This window comes from Rosa chinensis, chromosome 2 (assembly GCF_002994745.2).
Source record: "Rosa chinensis cultivar Old Blush chromosome 2, RchiOBHm-V2, whole genome shotgun sequence".
Classification (NCBI taxonomy): domain Eukaryota; kingdom Viridiplantae; phylum Streptophyta; class Magnoliopsida; order Rosales; family Rosaceae; genus Rosa; species Rosa chinensis.
In genome coordinates, this window is record NC_037089.1 from 56,492,657 (window position 1) to 56,515,384 (window position 22,728).

A 22,728-nucleotide genomic window follows, 5' to 3' on the forward strand; every position below is an offset into this window, starting at 1 on the left:
CACATGTCACTAACTAAGTAACTGACCGTGTCACTGAACAAGTAACTGTTAGTAGCCAAGTCACAAGTTAATAGCCAAGTCACTGTTAATCACATGTCACTAACTAAGTAATTGACCATGTCACCACCAAGTAACTGTCAGTAGCCAAGTCACTATTAATCACATGTTACTAACTAAGTCACTCGCCAAGTCACATTGCCTGCCACTGACCATATCTCATAAAGCCCTTCTTTTGTTTTCTTACCAAATTTTGATATTGTAAAGATTACTTTGTCATTCTAGTAAATGTACTCTATCAGCTATCTCATTCTCTTGTGGATTTTAATTTAATGTTAATTGCTCAGACCACAGATTTAATGAACTACTCGCAGTTCAAATCATGAAATATGAGGCTTTCTTTGCTTACATGTGTGAACATAATGTTTGCAGTATTACAACCAACACTCATCAATTATATCATACACACATCAATTATATCATACAGATTGCACAAAGAACTATATCATACAAATTGGTCCAAAAGAACTCATCAATCATCATCATATATATGTTTAGGGATCACTGTAAATTTACATATTTAAGTCTGTAGGCAAAACCAAATTAGCTCAAATCAATTCAGATGTTGCAGGAGATGTGTATTTACGAATTGCCACAGTGATCCTCTCCTCGTCTCTAGTTGGGAATGCTTCCAAGAGAACACCATCTTTATAGAAATGGAAGAGGGGGACCGTCTGCATCATTTCATTTCATCTTAAATTTACAGCAAGCAGTATGGAATAGAAAGACAGATATAGAGTTGATCAGTATATCAACTGATGCAGAAGAACCATAATTGTAGATCATAAAGAAATGAAGCTATAAGCTTGGTGTGCAAGTTATGATCAAGTGGCCTCAACAGAAGTCTTACACAGCATCATTGCTCTCCGGGATATAGGATTAAGGAGAGTTATTACTAGAGGAAGTTACCTTAATTTTAATCCAGTCTGCAACCTCGGATTGTTCATCATTCTCATCAATTACCTGCAGCAAATACCCTTTTAGAATTATGTATTGATCTGCTAAAAGAAAGTTCAACGACTTTGGATGGAAATAAAATAAGATTACTATATCCATGCCATGCCATACTCACATTGTGCTTTAAGAAGATTGCTTCAACTTTTCCTCTCACCAGCCCTGTTTCATAACTTTGAAAACCCTTGCTCTATGTACTTGCAGCTTCCACACAAGGTCTGATAAAAATCTACAACAACTAAAGAATTGTTTTTTTTTTTTGGCCGTATCAAGAATTTTGAAGAACTCTTCATCAGATAAAATTCTCTAACACATTCAACTGGACACAGGTCATCATCTTCATCAGACAATTCTCCTTGATTTTCATCAGCCACTTTGATCTTCTTTATAGCACGAAATCCATAGCTAAACTTTGAAACTTCCCAACCTGTAATTCTGATGCTAGGGCATAATCCAACATGTGTTCTCTTAGGAAATGAGATAGGAATTTCATATGGACTTTTTATAAATGGTTTTGATCCAAAATTGAATGAGGCCTCGGCCTTGCTATAAAGAACATTCTGTCTATGCATGAGAGCAAATGGCAAACCTCCAAAACAACCATTATCACAAATAATCTCTTTTTTAGATTCTGGACAATGCTTTGCCAGATGAGCTATTGATCTTCTATTTCTTTACTTTCTGTCATCTTCCATTGGTAGAGTATGCAAAAACAGAAACATTAGGGCCTTTTGTTACAAAATTAGACAACATTCAACCAGAATCCAAAGTGAACCTAGTTTCTACTATTCAATGATTTGTGAAATCTGCATCTTTAGAATAATCACACAAAGTAAAAAAAGGCCTTCGATATATTTATCAAAGTTTGCAGTTTTTATACAAATAAATGCAACATTCTCATCTACAAATCAGGAATGATGAATCTGCATGTAATCTCCAAGAAGCAACAACTAGCAAATGCAGCCAACTAAAAGTTCAAATGATCATATATACTTTGCTAATTGTAAGTAACTGAGTACCGCCACATATAAGACATATATTTTGATACCAATGAGCCAAGGAAAAACAATTGCTTGGAGACCAAACTAAACATAATGCCTCAAAGTCATTATGACTTGACTTTGACATATCTTGTTGCAAACCAAGCCAAGTGAGCAACTATGACTTGTTGAGATAGAAGTTGTAACTGTAAAGATCATAATGAATACATAAGATCATTGATAACAAGAGTTTCGATTTGGCCTTTGGCACCATTGTATATATGAATCAGGGGCAGAACTACATGGTAGGCTGTCTGGGCTGCAGCCTAGACAAGAATTTGACCCCAAAACCCCTAAGTATATGTATATTTTCTCTCAGCCTATACCCAAAGGAAAAAAAAACTACCCGGAGACTGGAGCTACTCGACTTGAACCCACAAACTTAGGGATTCTTGGTAGCTTTGGTGATCAAATGGAAAGATCTTTGGCCGCATTTCAATCAATTCTATCTCAGAGATTATCAATTTGAAGAACCAAATCATAAATCTCTCGATCATCAGTTTTTTCGCGAAGGAGACCAAGACAATATGGCATGGCAACAACGGAAAATTGGGGTTTTTGGAATCAGACGCAGCACTGGTCCAGAGAATCTCTTCGATATCCATTTGGGTTAAGGTTATTTCTACTCCTTGATGGCTTCGCACCTCTTTGGCTTTGAGGATTGCAGATGCCCCCTTGCCTTCAATTGGGTTTTACTTATGACGGTGAGTTGGGTTCAAGTTCTTACCTATACAATTGGTCACTGTGCTCTCTCTTTCAGCTTGAATAATTATCAATTAATGTTTTATTGTAGCTTTGAGTTCGTGAAGGCCATGTTTGTCTTTTACTTTTGCTCAATTAATTTTATTGGCTCTCTGTTTGAGTATTTGTTCTTGATTTTGTTAATCTGCATATTACAAGCTTAGGCTTATGGTGTACTTGTTTTACCGGATTCAATTCTAGCATAAATTTACATACCTCTAGTCAAGATTATGTGACTCCTTATTTTGGATCTTTCTTCATAAGTCCTTGTAAACGAGGCAGAGACTCTGTTAAAGAATCCAATGCAGAACCTTCTTCTTTCAATAGTTTAGAATGACAATCCTAAGTTGGAATTGCCGTGCACGGCCAGGTTTTCTCCCTCAAGTAACTTTTCTCTCTTCTTTAGTTGCTCTTGATGTTTTATGTTTAATGGATACTAGACTAGATACGGATGCTTCAGATAAGCTAGTTTCTAAGCTTCCTTTTGGTAATGCTTGTTGTATTCCAGCGCATGGGCAATGTGGTGGCTTGATATTACTTTGGAATGAAATAAATTATAGTATTTTACTTGTTCTTGAACATTCTCGTTATATTCATTTTTTTGCTTCTCTAGTCCTAAAAATGCTGATCGCTAGTACATGACATTTTTATACATGTATCCTCAAAAGGAAAAACAGCTTCTTGAATTATGGAATGAATTACTTACTCTTAATACCTCTGCTGATACTGCTTGGTTTCTTATGGGCTATCGACATTGTACAGAAAGCTGTGAGCTATCATCATTGTACCAAATATATATATATATATATATATATATATATATATATTATAGAGAAATTAGTCTAATTTAACTGATTGCTAATTAGGCTAGACAGGTTTTGGATCCTGGTTCCACCACTGATATGAATATAACCACATTGCCATTTTCAGTTCATACCTGCATATTGTGGTACCATCTTTGGAGGAAGTACGCTCGTAAAGATACATAATGCATAGACCAGAAGTAAAGGTGAGAGACTCCATGAGATTTTTATGCAAGTAGCAATGCAAAATGCAGCGACAAGTATGTCAAAGTGTCTTCATTCAACCAGCGATGTCGCGCCCAGTAAAAAATCAAGGACAACGTTCGCCACAAGAGCCACTTCGACTCCACCATCAGAATCACCACCATCGCCGCCAACTCCTCCGCCGCCGAAACAACATTCAAATCCTTAGGCATGCCTTCTTCTCCCTCAAGCCCTTCAATTCCTGGCAGAAAATCCAAGTATTCCAAGAACCCTAACCCTAGCTCGCACCCGACGTTTCGCCGAGTCATCAAACCCACGAAGCTCTCAAGTATTTCCAGAGAATTCGAAAATCCACCGGAAAGCCAACATCTCTGTCGGTGACAGTGGGCTTTCGTACGTCATCGACGGCACGCCGTTTGAGTTCAAGTACAGCTACACCGAGACCCCGAAGCAGAAGCCCATTAAGCTCCGGGAGCCGCCCTACGTGCCGTTCTGGTATTTTGGTAAGGGTCAAGTCCGAATCTATAAGGGTGCAGACGGACTACGAGAGAGAGCTGTCAGTGGCAGCTTTGGTAATTACGCTTAATTTTAGTGGCAGGTTGTTAAGCGGTGACCTTTATTATCATAAGATATTTTGTGTTATCTAAATTATAATAAGACACTTTAAAATGACATTTTTTTTATCATTGTCCCTTAAAAAAATTTCTTCTTCTTCTCTCTCATTCTTCATCAATTACCCATAATCGATTCGGCCTCCAACTTCACTCTCACCATCGACGCCGCCACCACAGTGAACCGTAGAGGTTGTGGCGACACCAGTTAAACTCCTAGTCTTCTGATTTTCTATTGTTATTTGTGTAATGAATTTAGGTTTCAGATTATTGAATGGTAGTACTTCTGAGAATTTCAATTATTTGAGTTTTTGTGGTGAGTAACTGAAAATTTGTGGTGGGAATCAAATTGAATTTGTGGTGGGAATCAAATTGAGGGTTGGAGTGATTGAGTATGGGGGTTGATTTGGAGGGTTAAGGGTGTTAGATGGCCAATTCTTAGTTTGAGTTGGAGGATCAGACTGACAAGGATTTCAATTGATTGATGATGATGACATTGATTTTTCTGCGTATGCACATAGTTCCGTAGCAAAGGTTGAGCTTGAAGTGGTTTAAGATATTTTGAAATTGAGTATTTCGGATGTAGGCACCAGTGGCAACAAAAGGGTTGAATCTTTGACTCATGGCCTGGGAAAATATTCCTACATGAACCCCAGGAAGCATGAATCTTTAACTCAAATTTCAAGGCTTTATTGAGCAAAAATCAGAAATCAGTCCCAAAAGGGTTGTTTAAGTTCAAACAAAAACCCAAAAAACATAAATGAATGAAAAAAAAAAAACACGACTGGTAATTAAAGCAGAGGAAACTGAAACTTGAATCCGAGCTCAGAAATGGACAGAAAACGCATATATGGAGGTGATAGATACGATTATGTCGGAGATGAGATTGAAGAGAGGAGAGAGCCAAAGTAAAGTGAAGATAGGAAGAGGTGAGTCTGAGTTGTGATGCGAGGTGTAGTAGATGATATAGTGATTGTAAGTGTTGTATTAGTAGATGATTAATTTGGTCGCAGGTGGAGGAGGACAACGACAAGCCGGCGGCGGTTGTTGTTGTTGTTATTACTGACGTGCGGCAGCGAAGGAGGAAGACGCTGAGGCTGTGGGGGCGGAGGAGGGGGGATCATCGCTGGCAGTTTTGCTATTCAACTTTTATTTTCAGTATAATAATTTATTCAATTTTTATTTGCAATTTTGAGTTTATTCATTTAGAGTTTGATGGAGTGAAAATGTCTTTTTTTCCCCCATATTCGGCCTCATGTGCGTCACACGTGATCAAGTTGACATTGCTGTGGCGGAAAGTTGACACAGGTACTACATTGACAAGAAAATATAAGTCCAGGTATCACATTGATAAGTTTTAAAGTTCAGATATCACTTTGACAGTTCCCAAAGTGTCCAGACACTGTTCGTGCATTTTTTCTTTATTGAAAATGGCTAAAACTTGATGTCATATATATAAAAGAAAGCTATAATTAGAGCATCTTTAGCAGACTTTCTATTGTGGCTCCTTAGCTATTTTGGAGAGAATGTTTAGCTTTTTATATATTTTAGCAGCTATACCAGACTCCTGAGTGGCTCTCTATTATAACTTTTAGGTATCTCGCTTCTAAATATAGAGAGCGGGATGAGGCTCTCTATAATTTAAAACATTCATTTTAAGTTATTTTATGTAATTTATAAATACATTTAAACTATTTAATATTCATTTAAAAAATAATATAAATTCAAAACTAGCTAAAATAGATAGCACTGATGCAGACATATTTCTAAAGTGGCTAGCCAAAATGTTTGGCTACTTTGGCTAAAATTTGACTCAAAAATGGCTAGCATTGCTAAAGATGCTCATGTTCTTAGTAGATGAATACAAAGTTTACGATTATAAAATTGAAAAACATAGTTTTGTTCATTTTAATTTATATTATAAAGAATTAATTGTTCTAAAGTTGGTAATTAATACCAAAAACTGAAATACCGAATTTGATAGATATGATTAAAAACTGAAAATTTTGATTGGTAATTGATAGCTTAGTTTTGAAACCGAAAACTCTGGTTTTAAAGTTAGTAATACCTATAACTAATTCGAACCAACCGAATAACAGCCCTAATTTTCTTTGTTCTTGTTCCACAACTAATTCCATTTACAGCAGCAATCTTCGTGTAATCGTATTTTTATCCAAAAATCAATCCTTTCCTCCATTTCTAGGGACCCAAACAACATTCTTGTAAACCGTTTCTTCAAAACTTTCACTCCAAGCAATCTTAACCCAAAATAGAGACTCCATACTTCTAGCTAGTGCGAGCAATCTTTGTGGGCTTCTCATAATTAGCAAATATGTGAATGTTCCGTCCAATACATTATGGTCAAATACATTACTTTGGTGCTTTGCTCATCAAATTAAAAGTTTGTTTGCTTTGAATTAGATAGATGAGTGGATGCAATGTAACCAATCACTAAACCAAGAAGCCAAATATGTATTTGAAGATGCCATGAGATAATTTAGATGCGATGAGATAATTTCAATAATGGACCGGACTTGTATCAATCAGCTATTGCGACACGAGTTTCCCAATCCAGAAACAATGATCTTAGTTACTGCAATGGACATTATATACGGATGCACAAACTGTTAAATCACAGGTGTCAACAATGGTTTGTTCAAGAAGTGAGCCTCAAGATTCCCGATAACAAGGTCAGCCATTGCATTGCAATTTTCTGTAGTGTCACTTCCTGCATAAGGCAAGAGCACCACATTTTCAAGCTCAAGCAGCCACACATCGAGGCCAGCTCCACCTAATCAGCCTTCTAGCAGTGCAGATACCAACTCAGGCTCATCAACATGATGGCCCCTCCCAATGTTAATGAGAACACCCTTTGGCCCCAAAGCATCAATGACTTCACGACTGATGATGTGGCGGGTTTCTTCAGTAAGTGAGCATGCAACAACTAGAACAACACAGTATGAGGCCAATTCCAGAACAGTAGGATAATACTTGTACTTCAAATCTGGTTTTTCTGTTCTGGAAAAGTAGGCGATGGGACAGCTAAAAGCCTCAGCTCTCTTGGCAACTGCTTTGCTGATTCTTCCCAAACCGAGGATACCAACTGTTTTTCCAGTGAACTGAAATGAAAGAAAACTAAAAGGGAAAACAATTAATCTATATCAGGAAGACAAATAGGAAAAGAAAAAAGAGAAAAAATGTTTTTTTTTCCTGTCAATTGATGAACTTGACATTTCATATTAAAGCTACAACTATGTCCAATTTAAAAAGTTCTTATAGCAATATTCAACTGGCATAATCAAAGGATAGTAATTGGAAACAATCAATAAATCACACTAATATCTATCAGAAATATATTACAACCAAAATACCCTAATCACACCTTGGGCAACCAGAAATGGTAATCTTCAAGACTTTCCATCTTCCATTTGCTTGACATGGCTATATAGCACAAAAGCAGCTAAAAGAAAAGCTCCAAAGGTCCAAAATCCAACTGTGGAGTAATTTTCTACATAAAATCCAACATTAACAAGAGCGATCGACTGTGCACGCCTTATCTAACCCCTCCCAACCATAGACAATTCACACCAACTGAAAACCTACACCCATCATACTCCGCTTGCGCTTGTGGTTGTGGTGACGCTGGCTCATAGGCTCGGAGGATCTGAGAGATATGAACAAAAAAATAAAATGACAGAACAATTGCATAGCTGTGCAAATGCATGCAAAAGCCGAGATGAATAAAAGCAAAAACCAACATATAATACATTGGTAAAGAAAAGGATGAAAGCAATAAAACAAGAAATGTAATCCAATAGTTGAAGCTGCTAAAGCTGGACCAACATAGGTAGTTACTAATTGTATTTGCCTGCTAATCATTTGGGTTGGTCTCAAACTAGCAGTTTGCTATTTGAAAATAAATCTTCAAGCACTGACTCTCTTTTTTATCATAATAACCATGCACCTTCTTTACTTTATTTTATTTATGGGACATCATGCATATCAAACCATGAAACTACTAGACACAATGAGAACAGTTGCTAATATACTAAAATCCGAGAGGGGGGGGGGGGGGGGGGATGAGTGACCGTACATGACGAAGGCATCCTGGAAATTGAAGTAATCATAAAGCCTCGGAGACTCGTTGTTCTCATATTTGCAAGCATTAGAAAAAGACGAATTAATATTGTCAAACTGATGATAACACAGAGGAAGATCATGGTAGAAGCCTCCTCCATCACCATTGTGAACATCCGCTTTCCATTTCACATCAAAAGTTGCTATAGCCAACGACCATGAAGTTTGATCAATTTCTCCGGATAGAATGAGACAGAATTTGTTTTCACCTACATAGCAAACTTTTCCACCAAAGAAATAGTTATCGGGGGAGGGAAGCTTAGAGTTGCTGTTCAACTGATTAAGTGGCTCTTGATACAGTAGGTCGCCATTAGGCGCAAAGAAGTAACCCACTAATCCTTGGGCAGTATAGCCAACGGCGAGGCCCCCTTTTCCTGGTTCTGCAAAACATATAGAATGGTAGGGCCAAGCCGGTATCAGAGGCAGTGAGGAGTCCTCAATCTTGTGGTCTACCATTTCCACTTCTGTTTCATATGAGGTGTCCCAATCATAATGCCACTTTGCATCTACTATGAATTCCCATTTAGGTGGGGACTGATCCACGTTGTAACAAAAGAACCCATGACGAGTGCACAAATAAATCTTTGGGCCCAGCACAAAATGAAACCCATGAGTAGGAGAAGCACAACGCAAATGATAGTATTTTGGAGGCACAGGCAGCTCCTCCCATGACTGTTTTGCAGAATCATAGCACTCAAAGGCCGGAGATGGAAGCGTACCTCGATAGTAATATGGCCGAAAACTCATCACGTATACCTTGTCACCGATGGTGGCCAAAGCTTTGGCATTGATCTTTGGTCCTTTTGGTTTTGGAAAACCAGGAGCAGCAGAGATTTTTCCGTTGGAGGAATCTAACACAAAAACATCACAAGTGAGGCCAGAGGGGTCTAATTCGTTTGCAGCAACGGGTAATCCTTGCCACCAATACCTTCCAGCTGTTTCATTCTTCCGAATCCTTTCTCCTCCAACCATGTACAATTTATTCGAATCTTGCAAAAAAACACACATTCCATAGGGGAGTTTCTCCTCCAGAAAATCTGCCACTAGTTCAAACTCAGGAGATTCCTTTTGCTCCTCGAGCTTGTTAAGATTCACCCTTCTAAGATGTTCCTTAAATTGCAAGTACAAATAGTTTTCGACCTTCTCCCCCATGCTGAGTGTCACCCCTAATCAACCTATCACACAATCAAGTAGAATAATATCACAACCATGAACCATGCGCATACAAAAACCCAAGAAACAAATCCCTAACCCTAACCCTAACTAGGAATTAGAACACAAATTTAATCCAATTCCGACGGCGATTACGGCTCAACGAATAAGAAGCAAAACAAAATAAGAAGCAATTTTAAAGGGTCTAATCGTTACCTGGACTGACCAGTTGTCCTCTGCAAGTTTTGTGGAGACGAAGAAGGTTTTGCGCTGCTTTTTGGGATGCGGCTGAAGTCCCAATTCTCTACAATATATATATATATATATATATATATATATATATATGCAGGAGAATGACGGAAAAGCTTTAATGACAATGGGATGGGTGTAAATATGGGCCTTCAGGCTGATGTGTTTATATTTACAAAACTTTAATTACCCACAAAAAAAAAAAAGATTTTATCTGCACATTCTTATCCTATTATAATTATTTCTTCTTCTGAAAATTATTCGCGCCGACGTCTCGTCCAATGAGAGTTTGAAATTTTCAAATCATGATGGTTTATTTAAAGAAAATTAAAGACAGTGGATGATTCTTATGTGATCTGAACGACATAAATGGTCAAAAGTGTTGATGAATTTAATCCAGTTAGGCCCGTGATATAATTAAGTCAGTGGTGTTCACCTGGTCAGTTGTTGACCAAAGAATTTATGCTCAACAACCCTTAGATTTACATCCAAAGGTGGAAAACAAAACACCTCAACTTAATAATAATTCTCTCTGCCCTTGGATTTACATCCAAGGGTGGTTGAACATTATTTTCTTGGTCAATAAGTGACCATGTGAACATTTTCGATAATTAAGTAGTGATTGTGTCTCCCTTGGGGGAAAGACCCTAAACTAATTGGGGTTCGTGGAATCCGAGCAGATAATTAAGTAGGGATTGTGCCTCCCTAAGGTGAAAAACCCAAAACCCAATCGGAATTCCGCTTAGTACGGGGTTTTCTCAATGGCTTTAATTCGAGATATATAGAGCCTAACCGGGATAAACCGATAGCAAATAATGATAATAATATTTTATATTGAAAATATTTGATTGTTTCACAATAACCCAGAAAGAAAGCTAAGAAGAAGAGAAAAGAGCTCCCATCAGGATATTACAATATATAAATTAGAAGAGACTGTAATATCAGCAATAACATATGTGAACTAGTCTTATATATATATTGTTCATATCAGACACCAGTAGCAAGCTTTTCTGAATTCAAATTAGAGTACAATATGGTTTACTTACATGTGTATATGTATATGTGTATTAACTTAATAGAGTTAATAATATGTATGTATATGTAAGTACCTATCTGTTATGAATTAAATCCAAAAGTATGATGATTAAGACAAAACGGATTAGGACAAGCAGTTATTTAGACAGTTCCTTGATGGAAGGAACTGTCATGCAACTGCACCAAAATCAGTTTATAAAACTGGAACCTTCATCTTTTGGTCCCTGCTAGAACACAGTAATATTCTCATTCTGATTTGTCCCATCAAGCAAACTGGAGAAGATATAGTGTGGATCTAGGAGAAGATCAAAATGGATTCCAACACCAGTCAACCAAGTTAGTTTACTCAATCATTCAGTTTATATTAACATTTGATTTATTTTCTGAGATAGCTTTCTAGGACATCAAGTTATTTCTTTTATGTTCTCCAACAATTGGTATCAGAGCATCTATACTCAGATTTAAATCAATGTTGTTTAATTTTTGATAAGTTAAATGATCCGGGACATTATTTTGAAATGCTGTTCATGAATATTTACGTGCATATCAATAGCACTGCAGAAATTCATCAAACCATGTTGATTATTCTGTATCATATTTATATTGAATGCAATACTATTACTGTCATTTCCTTGATTTATAACTATATATATGTGCTTCTAATAATTATACATATGAGTTCAAGATCATATCAGCATATTTCAGTATAATACATAATGCTGCCACAGTAGCCATGTTTACATTGATGTATGCAGTAAATTAATGAGCATTCTTTTACATATGATCTGATATATATGTGTACAATACTAACAAATTAGCTGGCATATATATACTTAGACATACTTCTCAGAAAGAATCATCAAGAAAACTTGAAGATTTAGAATAAGATCTAACTTCCAAAGCAGTTAGACATCCTGAAACTAAATTTTCTTATCAAACATATATGACAGATTACAGATCTTCATGCATTTCGTTAAAGATATGTGTATCACAAATGATACCAATTTCTTGAAAATGATACATGCACATTCATCTGCTTATATGATATTCATTAAATGTTTTTCAAGAGAATTAACATTGGGATGTGCATATATATAAATTTTCTGGTATAAAGTGAAACTGGAACTGTATTATATATGCAAATACAGATATGAATGACTGATTTAAGTTGAAAATTCATTCCAGCAATGCATTTTCCTATGAGCATCAATCAAATTGAATTGCTCAATGGACTGAACTTCAAGAAATGATAGGGAGATATAGAACTCAACCTGGGCATTCTGGACTTTGACCATGTGCTTAAGGAAGACCCACCCGCTGAGTTGCCTGCAACAGCATCCAAGGAAGCAAGAGACAGGTATCAACAATGGCACAAGCACAACAGAATGGCACTAATTTGCATTAAGAAGAGTATGACTGATGCAGTCAAGGGAGGCATACCAGATTCTGAGTTTGCAAAAGTCTACTTCAATTCAATTGCTGAGAAGTATAGGGTCTCTGACAAGGCTGAAATTATCACACTCATGAATGCACTGACTGGGATGAAATACAATGGACATGGAAGCATAAGAGAGTACATTATGAAAGGAATTGACATTGCAGGAAAGCTGAAAGGCCTGAATATGAACATTGATGATCCTTTTCTGGTGCATATGTTGCTGAATTCATTCCCTGATCAATATAGCCATCTCAAGAGCCTTTATAACACACTGAAAGAAAAATGGAGTCTTAATGAACTGATTTCCATTTGTGTGCAGGAAGAAAATGAAGTGATCAAAAGGGGAAAGGTAGTAAGCATCAACTACATTGCCAAGCCAAAGTCTAAGAAAAACTTTGGCAACAAAAACTTTAAGACTAGTTCTTCAAAATCTGGTGTGAAGACTGATCTGAACAAAAACAAGTCTCTCAGCAAAAATGGTCCAATGAAATGTTTCTTTTGCAAGAAAACTGGTCATTTCAAGAAGGACTGTGAGGGTTTCAAAAATTGGCTGAACAAGAAAGGTACTTTTTGTTAAAATCAATTTTCGCTTTAGAGTCTCATGCATCTGTTAGTAAAACTTCATGGTGGTTTGACACTGGTTCACCCATACATATTGTTAATTCTTTGCAGGGATTATCAAGCCAAACAATCCCAAAGAAGAATGAAACAAGGGTATGCACTGCAAGTGGCCAAAGGGTGGCAGTTCAAGCTGTAGGAAGTGTCAAATTAGTATTTAGGAATAAGTATGTACTAGTATTAGATAATGTGTATTGTATTCCTTCAATAAAGAGAAACCTAATATCTGGTTCTCTATTTGTAATGGATGATGCTTTCAGCTTTTCAAGCAATAATAGGTCTATGTATTTCTATGAAAATTCATCTTGTTTTGGTGATGCTACTTTGATAGATGGTTACTGGAATGTCAATTGCATAAATGCAGCTTTTGAAAAACATCAAGTTTTCAATATTTCAAAAACTGTTGGTGTTAAAAGAAAGCACAAACAGCATGTATCTTCTTTTCTTTGGCACAGAAGGCTAGGACATGTTTCAAAACAAAGGCTTCACAAATTAGTGAAACAAGAAATTTTACCTGCATTAGACTTTAGTGATTTTGAAACTTGTGTGGACTGTTTGAAAGGAAAAATGACAAGTCAAAGAAATTTCAGTTCCAAAAGGTCTGCAACCTTGCTTGAATTAATTCACACAGATGTTTGTGGTCCATTCCCTGTCAAAACCATTTGTGGAAATTCATATTTTGTGACCTTCATTGATGATTTTTCAAGATATTGCTTTGTGTATTTAATTTCTGAAAAATCACAAGTGATTGATGTTTTCAAAATCTTCAAAACTAAAGTAGAGAGACAAACAGCAAGACTTATTAAAGTCATAAGGTCAGATCGAGGAGGTGAGTACTATGGAAAATATTCAGAAAAAGGGCAACATAAAGGACCTTTTGCTGCATATCTAGAACAATGCGGCATTGTTGCTCAATATACCACCCCATATACACCACACCAGAATGGTGTATCTGAAAGAAGAAATAGAACATTAATGAACATGGTTAGAAGCATGTTCTGCAGATCAGGATTACCAAGGTTCTTGTGGGGAGAGGCTTTGAAAACAGCTAACTATATCTCCAATAGAACACCAAGCAAGGCTGTCAACAACACTCCATTTGAAAATTGGTGTGGTTACAAACCAAGCCTCAACCATCTTCATGTTTGGGGTTGCAGGGCAGAAGCAAGAATTTACAATGGAGAAAATGACAAGCTTGAGTCCAAATCAATCAGTGCATACTTCATTGGTTATTCAGAAAAGTCTAAGGGGTTCAAGTTTTACTGTCATACATGGCATAACAGAATTTTTGAGACACAAAGAGCAACATTGTTTGATGAAATGTTTGATCAAAGTGAAGATATGATTATGGATAATGATGTGGGACAACAATTTCATCACATGGAAAGCTGGTTTATATTTCCAGAAATACTGTAATCTCTTGCAGCAGATGTATTCCAAGAATCAATCATAGAAAATTAAACTCAAGCAGTCAATGAGGCAGAACCAGTTATTGAAGATGATCATCCCCGGGAAAATATAGAAATGCCAGAACCAATCATTCAAGAACAACCAGTTTTGAGGAGGTCAGAAAGAGCAAGAAAATCTGCAATATCAAGTGATTATCACTTGTTCTTGACTGCAGTTGACTTTGATTTGGGGGAAGAAAATGATCCAACCTCATTAAAAGAGGCTATGCAATCTGATAATAGTCACAAATGGAAGCTTTCTATGGAGGATGAACTTAAAAGCATGTCACAAAATGGGGTTTGGACACTAGTTGACAAAACTGCAGATTTAAAGCCAATTGGATGCAAATGGGTTTACAAGACCAAAAGAGATGCAAATGGCAAAATAGAGAGGTACAAGGCTAGATTTGTGGCAAAAGGGTACAATCAGAAAGAAGGGATAGACTACAATGAGACTTTTTCACCAGTCTCAACCAAAGATGCCTTTAGAGTGATAATGGCATTGGTGGCACATTTCGACCTAGAATTGCATCAAATGGATGTTAAAACTGCTTTTCTGAATGGAGATTTGCAGGAGCATATCTACATGCTTCAACCAGAAGGCTTTATAAAAGATGAGAAAAAAGTCTGCAAGCTTAACAAGTCAATTTATGGATTGAAGCAAGCATCCAGGCAATGGTATTTAAAATTTGATGCTGTGATTTCAAATTTTGGTTTTGAAGAAAACAAGTTGGATGAATGTGTATACTGCAAGGTTAGTGGGAGTCATTTCATATTTTTAATTTTATATGTAGATGACATCCTGTTAGCTAGCAGCAATGTTGGTTTGCTTAAAGCCACAAAAGAATTTCTGATGAAAAACTTTGACATGAAAGATATGGGGGAAGCTCACTATGTGCTTGGAATAGAAATTAGCAGAAATAGAAAACAATGCATGTTGGGATTGTCACAAAAGAATTACATAGATAAAATTATGCAGAGGTTTGGGATGGAGAAATGCAGGTCAGGGAGTGCACCTATTTCTAAAGGTGATAAATTGCACAAAGGGCAGTGTCCTCAAAATATGTTAGAAAGGAAAAGTATGGAGGATGTACCCTATGCAAAATTGTGTTAATGTTTAAAAGTCTAGCGGTAGTTGGACCTTAGTTTAACGCTGATCCGATGGGCGGATCGATACTTGCACTTGTTAACGTAGCTCCCGTTACCTGTCAAACGAAATACAACGGGCGTCAGAGGGAGACCGCGCTGGGCGGCCTTCAACTCTCCGATGCCTAAGTTAGTCAATGTATTTATGTTGACAGAATAACAGCAAGTAAGTATTGAATGCGTAATAAATGAGGAGAGAGGAGAGAACCTTTTATAGGTGAGGAAGAGGATGATCTTCTCTTTGTTTTCGATGTGGGACTGATGTGCTTCAGTTCCCAGTTTCAGTAGCTTCTGATGCTATCTTGACACGGCGCGTGGCGGCGCGTCGGCGGTGCTTTGGGGTTGATCCGGGGCTCAGGCGGTAACCCGGCTAACTATCTTTACGCCAGTCACTCATATGGTGGGCGTTGGTACCCCTGGTGGTACCATGAGCGTGGCTCATTATAGCTAATTATGCTTGCAAATGCACATGTATGTACAAATTGGTTGGAAGTCTTATGTATGCACAAGTTTGTACCAGGCCAGATATAAGCTTTGCAGTGAATATGTTGTCTAGATATCAATCAAATGCTGGCCATGAGCATTGGATTGCAGGGAAAAAGGTGTTGAGCTACTTGAAAAATACTAGAGATCACATGATGGTGTACAGAAGGATGGAAGATCAAGAATTAAAAGTAGAGTGTTATACGGATGCCTCATACAAGCAAGATTTGGATGATTTAAAATCAACATCAGGCTACATTTTCATGCTTGCAGGAGGAGCAGTTTCATGGAAAACCAGTAAGTAATCACTGACCGCTACTTCCACCTTTCAAGCAGAATATATTGCCATATATGAGGCAACTGCCCATGCTTTGTGGTTAAGGAATTTCATTTCCAGAATGAAAGTAGTAGACACAATTGAAAGGCCATTGGTTATATACTGTGACAATGCAGCAGCTGTATTTTTCTCTAAGAACAACAGAAGGACATCTGGTTCAAGGAACATAGATGTGAAATATTTCTCAGTAAGAGAAAGTGTGAGAGACAATGAGATAGAGGTGACAAAGATTGGTACAAGAGAACAGCTTGCAGATCCACTGACCAAGGCACTGCCAGTCTCAGTGTTTATTGATCATGTGGGAAATATGGGAGTTTTAGGTAGTTTTCATAATTAACAATCCAATCTGCTATGAAACTATCAAGTAATACAGTAAATTAGTATTGTAAACAGTTGATTATTTCAGTATTCATATAATCTTGAATAAAATCACTTTATTCAAAGCTGCATTACTGCATAATTCATTGTGTATATACATTTAAGTATAGCTGACTTTATATCAGCAAGCATGCAGCAAATTAATTCCATCAGGATCATTTAGACTTGCAAATCGATTAATATATATGGCAAGCATGATCATACTAGTGGTAATCCATGTAATTCAGTTTACCATATTGTGGTTATAAAAGATTAATGATTTGTCAATTCATTATACTCTTTTATGATTCAATGTGGTGGAGCTTAATTGACAGGATTTTGAAGGCAGATAGTAAATTGAGTTCAAGTGCACATTAAAGGAAAGGACTTGCTGAAATTTGGATATTATATAATCCTAGTTCAGTGGGAGATTGTAATATCAGCAATAACATATGTGAACTAGTCTTATATATATATTGTTCATATCAGACACCAGTAGCAAGCTTTTCTGAATTCAAATTAGAGCACAATATGGTTTACTTACATGTGTATATGTATATGTGTATTAACTTAATCGAGTTAATAATATGTATGTATATGTAAGTACCTATCTGTTATGAATTAAATTCAAAAGTATGATGATTAAGACAAAACGGATTAGGACAAGCAATTATTTAGACAGTTCCTTGATGGAAGGAACTGTCATGCAACTGCACCAAAATCAGTTTATAAAACTGGAACCTTCATCTTTTGGTCCCTGCTAGAACACAGTAATATTCTCATTCTGATTTGTCCCATCAAGCAAACTGGAGAAGATATAGTGTGGATCTAGGAGAAAATCAAAATGGATTCCAACACCAGTCAACCAAGTTAGTTTACTCAATCATTCAGTTTATATTAACATTTGATTTATTTTCTGAGATAGCTTTCTAGGACATCAAGTTATTTCTTTTATGTTCTCTAACAGAGACAAGTACGGTGACCTGTTTGCAATGTTCAATTTGTTGAATGGGCACAAAATCATTCATATGTAAAATTGGAAATTGCAAGTTTGATTGCATTAGCAAGTAAAACATACCAAGTGGACATAAGCCTTTTATGTATGAAGAATGATGATGGCAACAATACATTTGGTGCAAATTCAATTGAGCCCCACCTTGAACGGATCAAATTATATTATTAATAGATTTTTTTTTTTTTGAGAGAAAATGACAACTCAAATTAATTAGGAGGTAAACTCCTTAGAAAGTACATCAACAATACAAGCTTGAGGCTCAAGGCCCCAAAATAAAGAACTAGAAGAAGAACAAGCAAAACTAGCTAAAGTATGAGCCACGACATTGATCTTAGTCTGTTCTCCAGATAAGCATGAGATTGTGATCTTAGTCTGAAGAAGCTGAAAGAGAATGGCTTGTTAGCCGGAGAACAGACTAAGATCACAATCTCAACTCCACAGAGGATGCAGAGCTCACTAGCCTTTTCGAGAATGTGACTTGCAAGTTACTTCTCTTTGGTATTCTGGCAATCACAATCTTTTGGCGACCCTGGCTAGGCCTCTTGTTCTTCATCACCATAGAAGAAACTTGGATTGTGGAAGAAGTATAATGAAAGAGACAGGAACACAATACTAATGCTAGCTTATCTTTTCTTGCAGTAAATCAACTTGTGATGTTTTGGGGGGGGGGGGGGGGGGGGGGGGTTATCCATACACAAACATGTATTTATACTAGTGCTCTTAAAGAAGCACTTATGTTGGGCATATTATTGTGTAATTGGGGTCTTAATGCTCAATTACATTATATGATTATAACACAAGATCTTTTGGAAGTTTCTATTTGCCAAGGAAGATCTTTGGGAAGTTACAAGTTCTTATTCACCTAGAAGATAATTACCGTGCATGTGAAAACTAATAACCCCATTATGATTGGCATAATACACACTCATAGAGTTAATCTTAGAAGTCAATGTGAAACACCTACAAACACCCCTGACTTAAACAGAGAGCTACGGTTTTTCAGGTTAGTCTCCTCATGCTTCTTCTTAAGTGGGAAAAGTAAAAGGCAACGAGGTTTATTCCATGTGACCATGTATCTTTCTTTGAAGCATTATCGACACCTAAAAATTTAAGGGGAAAAGAAAAACACACACACGCACACAATCTTTTTAGTGGCACAGTGTATGGATAGAAATTCAGGTCTATCATGTCAAATCCTCATACAGCAAGACAAAATCACAAAGACAACTTCTCTCACTAAAACCATCCTTGCCTTTTGAATGCTATAGAATTGCATTGTCAACGACCAAGAGCCCGAAACCAAGATTTAGTGAAAATATCAATTGCAGAAAGTAGAGAACTAAACATGCCAGGGAAAGGTTGAGAGGTTGTATTGTACAACCAATATTTTATGAGTCAACAATACCACAAAATTTCTGAACAGCTCAACTGTATAGGATATGAAAAGGTTGGTTGCAACCTTGTAAACTATTTCTTCAAACCCTTCACTCCAAGCAATCTTAACCCAAAACAGAGACTCCATAGTTCTAGCTAGTACGAGCAATATTTTGTGGCTGCTTCTCATATTTAGCAAAAATATGTGAATGGGTTTCCGTCCAATATATTATGGTCATATATTTCTTGCTGCTTTGCTCATCAAATTATAAGTTTGTTTTTTGATGAAATAGATCGTTGAGTGGGTGCAATGCAACCAATCACTATACCAAGAAGCCAACTACTGTGTATTTTAAGATGCCATGAGATAATTACAATAATGGACTCGAATCAATCAGCTGTTTCAACATGAGTTTGCCAATCCAGAAACAATGATCCTAGTTATTGAAGAAGACAGCCGTGCCAGATCAAGATGATGCCTCGAATGGACTTCATATACAAATGCTCAAACTGTTAAACCACAGGTGTTAGCAATGGTTTGTTCAAGAAGTGAGCCTCAAGATTCCTAATAACAAGGTCAGCCATTGCATTGCAAGTTTCTGTAGTGTCACTTCCTGCATGAGGCAGGAGCACCACATTTTCAATCCCAAACAGCTGCTCTGGTACTTCTGGTTCATTCTGATACACATCAAGGCCAGCTCCACCTAATCGACCTTCTAGCAGTGCAGATACCAACTCAGGCTCATCAACATGATGACCCCTCCCAATGTTAATGAGAACACCCTTTGGCCCCAAAGCATCAATGACTTCACGATTGATAATGTGGCGGGTTTCTTCAGTAAGTGGGCATGCAACAACTAGAACATCACAGTTAGAGGCCAATTCCACAACAGTAGGATAATACTTGTACTTCAGTTCTGGTTTTTCTGTTCTGGAAAAGTAGGCAATGGGGCAGCTAAAAGCCTCAGCTCTCTTGGCAACTGCTTTGCCGATTCTTCCCAAACCAAGGATACCAACTATTTTTCCAGTGAACTGACATGAAAGAAAAACTATTACAAAAGGGGAAACAATGTGTATTAGGAAGACAAAACGGTAAAGAAAAAAGAGGAAAACTGTTTTTTATTTTTTCTGTCAATTGATGAACTTGACATTTCATATTAGAACTACAACTATGTCCAATTTAAAATGTTCTTCTAGAAAATATTCAACTGGTAGGCATAATCAAAGGCTAGTAATTGGAAACTATCAATATATCACACTAGTATCTATCAGAAATATATTACAACCAAAATACCCTAACAACCGGCATCTAGAAATATTAATCTTAAAAGATCTTCCATCTTATGGTTCCATTTGCTTGACATGGCTATATAGCACAAAAGCAGCTAAAAGAAAAGCTCCAAAGGTCCAAAATCCAACTGTGCAGCATTTTTCTACATGAAAGGTAGAAGTGCAGAAGCAATTACACAAACGATTGAGCAGTAAAAACTCCACAACAGTAGCAATGACACAAAACAGCTCACAGAAGAGTACAATAATTAGAGAAATGTCCAGTTCAACCAATATCAGTTTACATTTGCACAGAAGACAGAGAAACAAGCACCAAGCCTACCATGTAATTTCAAAAACTTGGACAAGACTGAAATTACTTTGCATTCTCTTTTTCATCGCACAATCAGACCAAGATTTCTTCACAAATCAAATGTACATTATAGTGTTATACATCACTATATCATAATATCAACCAACGCCAATTACCCTTGATAATTGATATATCTTGCTGGGTTGATTTCATCCTAACATCAGACCAATAAAAGTTTCCGGAAGAAAATGAATAGCCTAATAACACACATAATGATAATAGCAATGGAGACATCTTCAGTGAGCAACCTTGAGTCCTTGACCAATCACTAATTTGCATAAGCACTATTCTTGCCCCCGACAAATGATTTCAACTGCAAGTTTCTTATAATTGTCTTTTTTGTGTCAACAATTGGTAAAACTTTTTCACCACAGTCATTAACTGGGTAGTCCAATAAACCCAACAACCAAACAGCATACTGACAATAGTTGGCTTCAACAATTGCTTAGAAGCACAACCAACAAGCAGAATAAGCAAACTAAACAATCCAAATGAATTCAAATCCAACAACAACCAATGAAGTGAAAGAAAGAAAAAAATGCAACCTTTGTGGTCAATTTGTAGCCACCCTTCTTCCACAGCCCACTCCTGACATACCGGTCACTCTCGGACAGCCGCCGCATCACGGCTAGCGACAACCCAATAGCAATGTCGGCCACGTCATCGGTCAAAACGTCGGGGGTGTTAGTGACCCTCACACCCTTTTCCTTGCAATACTTCAAATCGACCTTGTCGATTCCAACGCTGAAGCTAGCGACTATCTCCAACTTGGGCAGAGAGTCGATCAGCTCGGCGTCGGCTCCGGCGGAGGCGTTGCCGATGATGGCGCGGATGGAGGTGGCGTGGTCCTTGATGAACTGGGCCTTGTGGGGGACGGTCCAGAGCTTCAACAGGTTGAAGCGCTTCTCGAGCTCTTGTTCTAAGTAGGGGGACATTGGGATTGGCATGAGAACACCTATGGACTCCATTGTTGGGGGATTTGAAATCTGGGTTTGGGTTGCTTTTGGGGTTTAGCGCCTCCCAAAAGGTTTGGAGAAGCTGTGATTTGTGAAAAGGCGGAGTTTATAGGATTATGAAGCGGCAGGGACTCTGACTGAAAATGTTGAGTGTGTTTTGTGGTGGTCAGAGAAAACAGAAGAAATGTTGGGAGTTTATAGGATTAATTAGGAGTGGGCATAAACCAGGAAATTCGGTTACCGCCCGACCCGACCCGAATAAAACGGGTCGGTAACCGAATCAAGTGCAAAACGACGTTGTTTTACTCTAAAACCGCACCGACCCGGTATGCTCCGGTGCGGGCTCGGTTTCGGATCACGAACCGCCCGGATTAAGCCACCCGACCCGACCCGAATAAAACGGGTCGGTAACCGAATCAAGTGCAAAACGACGTCGTTTTACTCTAAAACCGCACCGACCCGGTATGCTCCGGTGCGGGCTCGGTTTCTGATCACGAACCGCCCGGATTAAGCCGCCCGACCCGATTTATTTTATATATATATATTTTCTTAATTTTTTATATTATTCCGGAGAAAACCTAACCCTAAAGCCCGAGTCGGGGTCTTTTTGAGTGTTTTCAAGTTCTTGGCCGCACACCTCATTTCGCTCTCTCTCAATCTCTCAGTCTCAGACGGGCGCACACCTCCTTCATCGTCTTCGATCTGTCAGAGGGTGACGGTTCTCACCGTGAGGCGTCGGCCGCCGTGCTCGGTTCCGCCTCTTTCTTCTTCTGTTGCCAGTCGAAGCATCTAAAACACTAAAACAGGGCCAACCGGCCAGGTATGCCATCTCACTGAATCTCTCTCTCTCTCTCTCTCTCTCTCTCTCTCTCTCTCTCTCTCTCTCTCTCTCTCTCTGGGATTGATGCTTGTTCTGCTTTCTTTCCATTGA

General features: G+C 37.7%; 3 protein-coding genes across 7 annotated transcripts; all 3 read right to left on the reverse strand.

Annotated features, from left to right (window-relative positions):
* Nucleotides 1-605: 605 nt before the first annotated feature.
* On the reverse strand, nucleotides 606-7,849 carry LOC112184581 (glyoxylate/hydroxypyruvate/pyruvate reductase 2KGR). Its single transcript, XM_024322840.1, has 4 exons — nucleotides 7,793-7,849; nucleotides 7,230-7,529; nucleotides 967-1,020; nucleotides 606-731 (listed from the first exon to the last, which is right to left on the reverse strand). The coding sequence occupies exons 1-4, from the start codon at nucleotides 7,847-7,849 to the stop codon at nucleotides 606-608; spliced, it is 537 nt and encodes a 178-aa protein (XP_024178608.1).
* LOC112186645 lies at nucleotides 7,115-10,016 on the reverse strand. Of its 5 annotated transcripts, XR_005805746.1 has the most exons (5): nucleotides 9,916-10,016; nucleotides 9,476-9,722; nucleotides 8,504-9,398; nucleotides 7,793-8,074; nucleotides 7,115-7,529 (listed from the first exon to the last, which is right to left on the reverse strand). XR_005805746.1 is itself a non-coding variant. In XM_024325142.2 (4 exons), exons 2-3 carry the CDS (start codon nucleotides 9,697-9,699, stop codon nucleotides 7,993-7,995), a joined length of 1,278 nt encoding a protein of 425 aa, XP_024180910.1. In that variant the 5' UTR covers nucleotides 9,700-9,722; nucleotides 9,916-10,016; the 3' UTR covers nucleotides 7,115-7,529; nucleotides 7,963-7,992. The 5 variants fall into 5 exon arrangements, 2 of the variants coding, with proteins under 2 accessions (XP_024180910.1, XP_040369749.1); XR_002930842.2 differs by having other exon boundaries at nucleotides 8,504-9,722; XR_005805745.1 differs by having other exon boundaries at nucleotides 7,115-7,545; nucleotides 8,504-9,722.
* A 9,507-nt stretch (nucleotides 10,017-19,523) lies between these two features.
* On the reverse strand, nucleotides 19,524-21,969 carry LOC112187026 (glyoxylate/hydroxypyruvate/pyruvate reductase 2KGR). The gene is made up of 2 exons (XM_024325643.2): nucleotides 21,387-21,969; nucleotides 19,524-20,231 (listed from the first exon to the last, which is right to left on the reverse strand). The coding sequence occupies exons 1-2, from the start codon at nucleotides 21,807-21,809 to the stop codon at nucleotides 19,713-19,715; spliced, it is 942 nt and encodes a 313-aa protein (XP_024181411.1). The 5' UTR covers nucleotides 21,810-21,969; the 3' UTR covers nucleotides 19,524-19,712.
* Nucleotides 21,970-22,728: the final 759 nt, after the last annotated feature.

Excerpts from the sequence above, each read along its gene's own strand:
- LOC112187026 (XM_024325643.2), bottom strand. The coding sequence starts at position 21,809 with ATGGAGTCCATAGGTGTTCTCATGCCAATCCCAATGTCCCCCTACTTA. Across the intron at positions 20,232-21,386 it reads GCTACAAATTGACCACAAAG|TTCACTGGAAAAATAGTTGG; the intron begins GTTGCATTTTTT and ends CTTTCATGTCAG.
- LOC112186645 (XM_024325142.2), bottom strand. The coding sequence starts at position 9,699 with ATGGGGGAGAAGGTCGAAAACTATTTGTACTTGCAATTTAAGGAACAT. Across the intron at positions 8,075-8,503 it reads TTCCAGGATGCCTTCGTCAT|ATCCTCCGAGCCTATGAGCC; the intron begins GTACGGTCACTC and ends CATATCTCTCAG.
- LOC112184581 (XM_024322840.1), bottom strand. The coding sequence starts at position 7,849 with ATGTCAAGCAAATGGAAGATGGAAAGTCTTGAAGATTACCATTTCTGG. Across the intron at positions 7,530-7,792 it reads ACCATTTCTGGTTGCCCAAG|TTCACTGGAAAAACAGTTGG; the intron begins GTGTGATTAGGG and ends CTTTCATTTCAG. Across the intron at positions 1,021-7,229 it reads ATGTTGATGAGCCTGAGTTG|GTAATTGATGAGAATGATGA; the intron begins GTATCTGCACTG and ends TATTTGCTGCAG.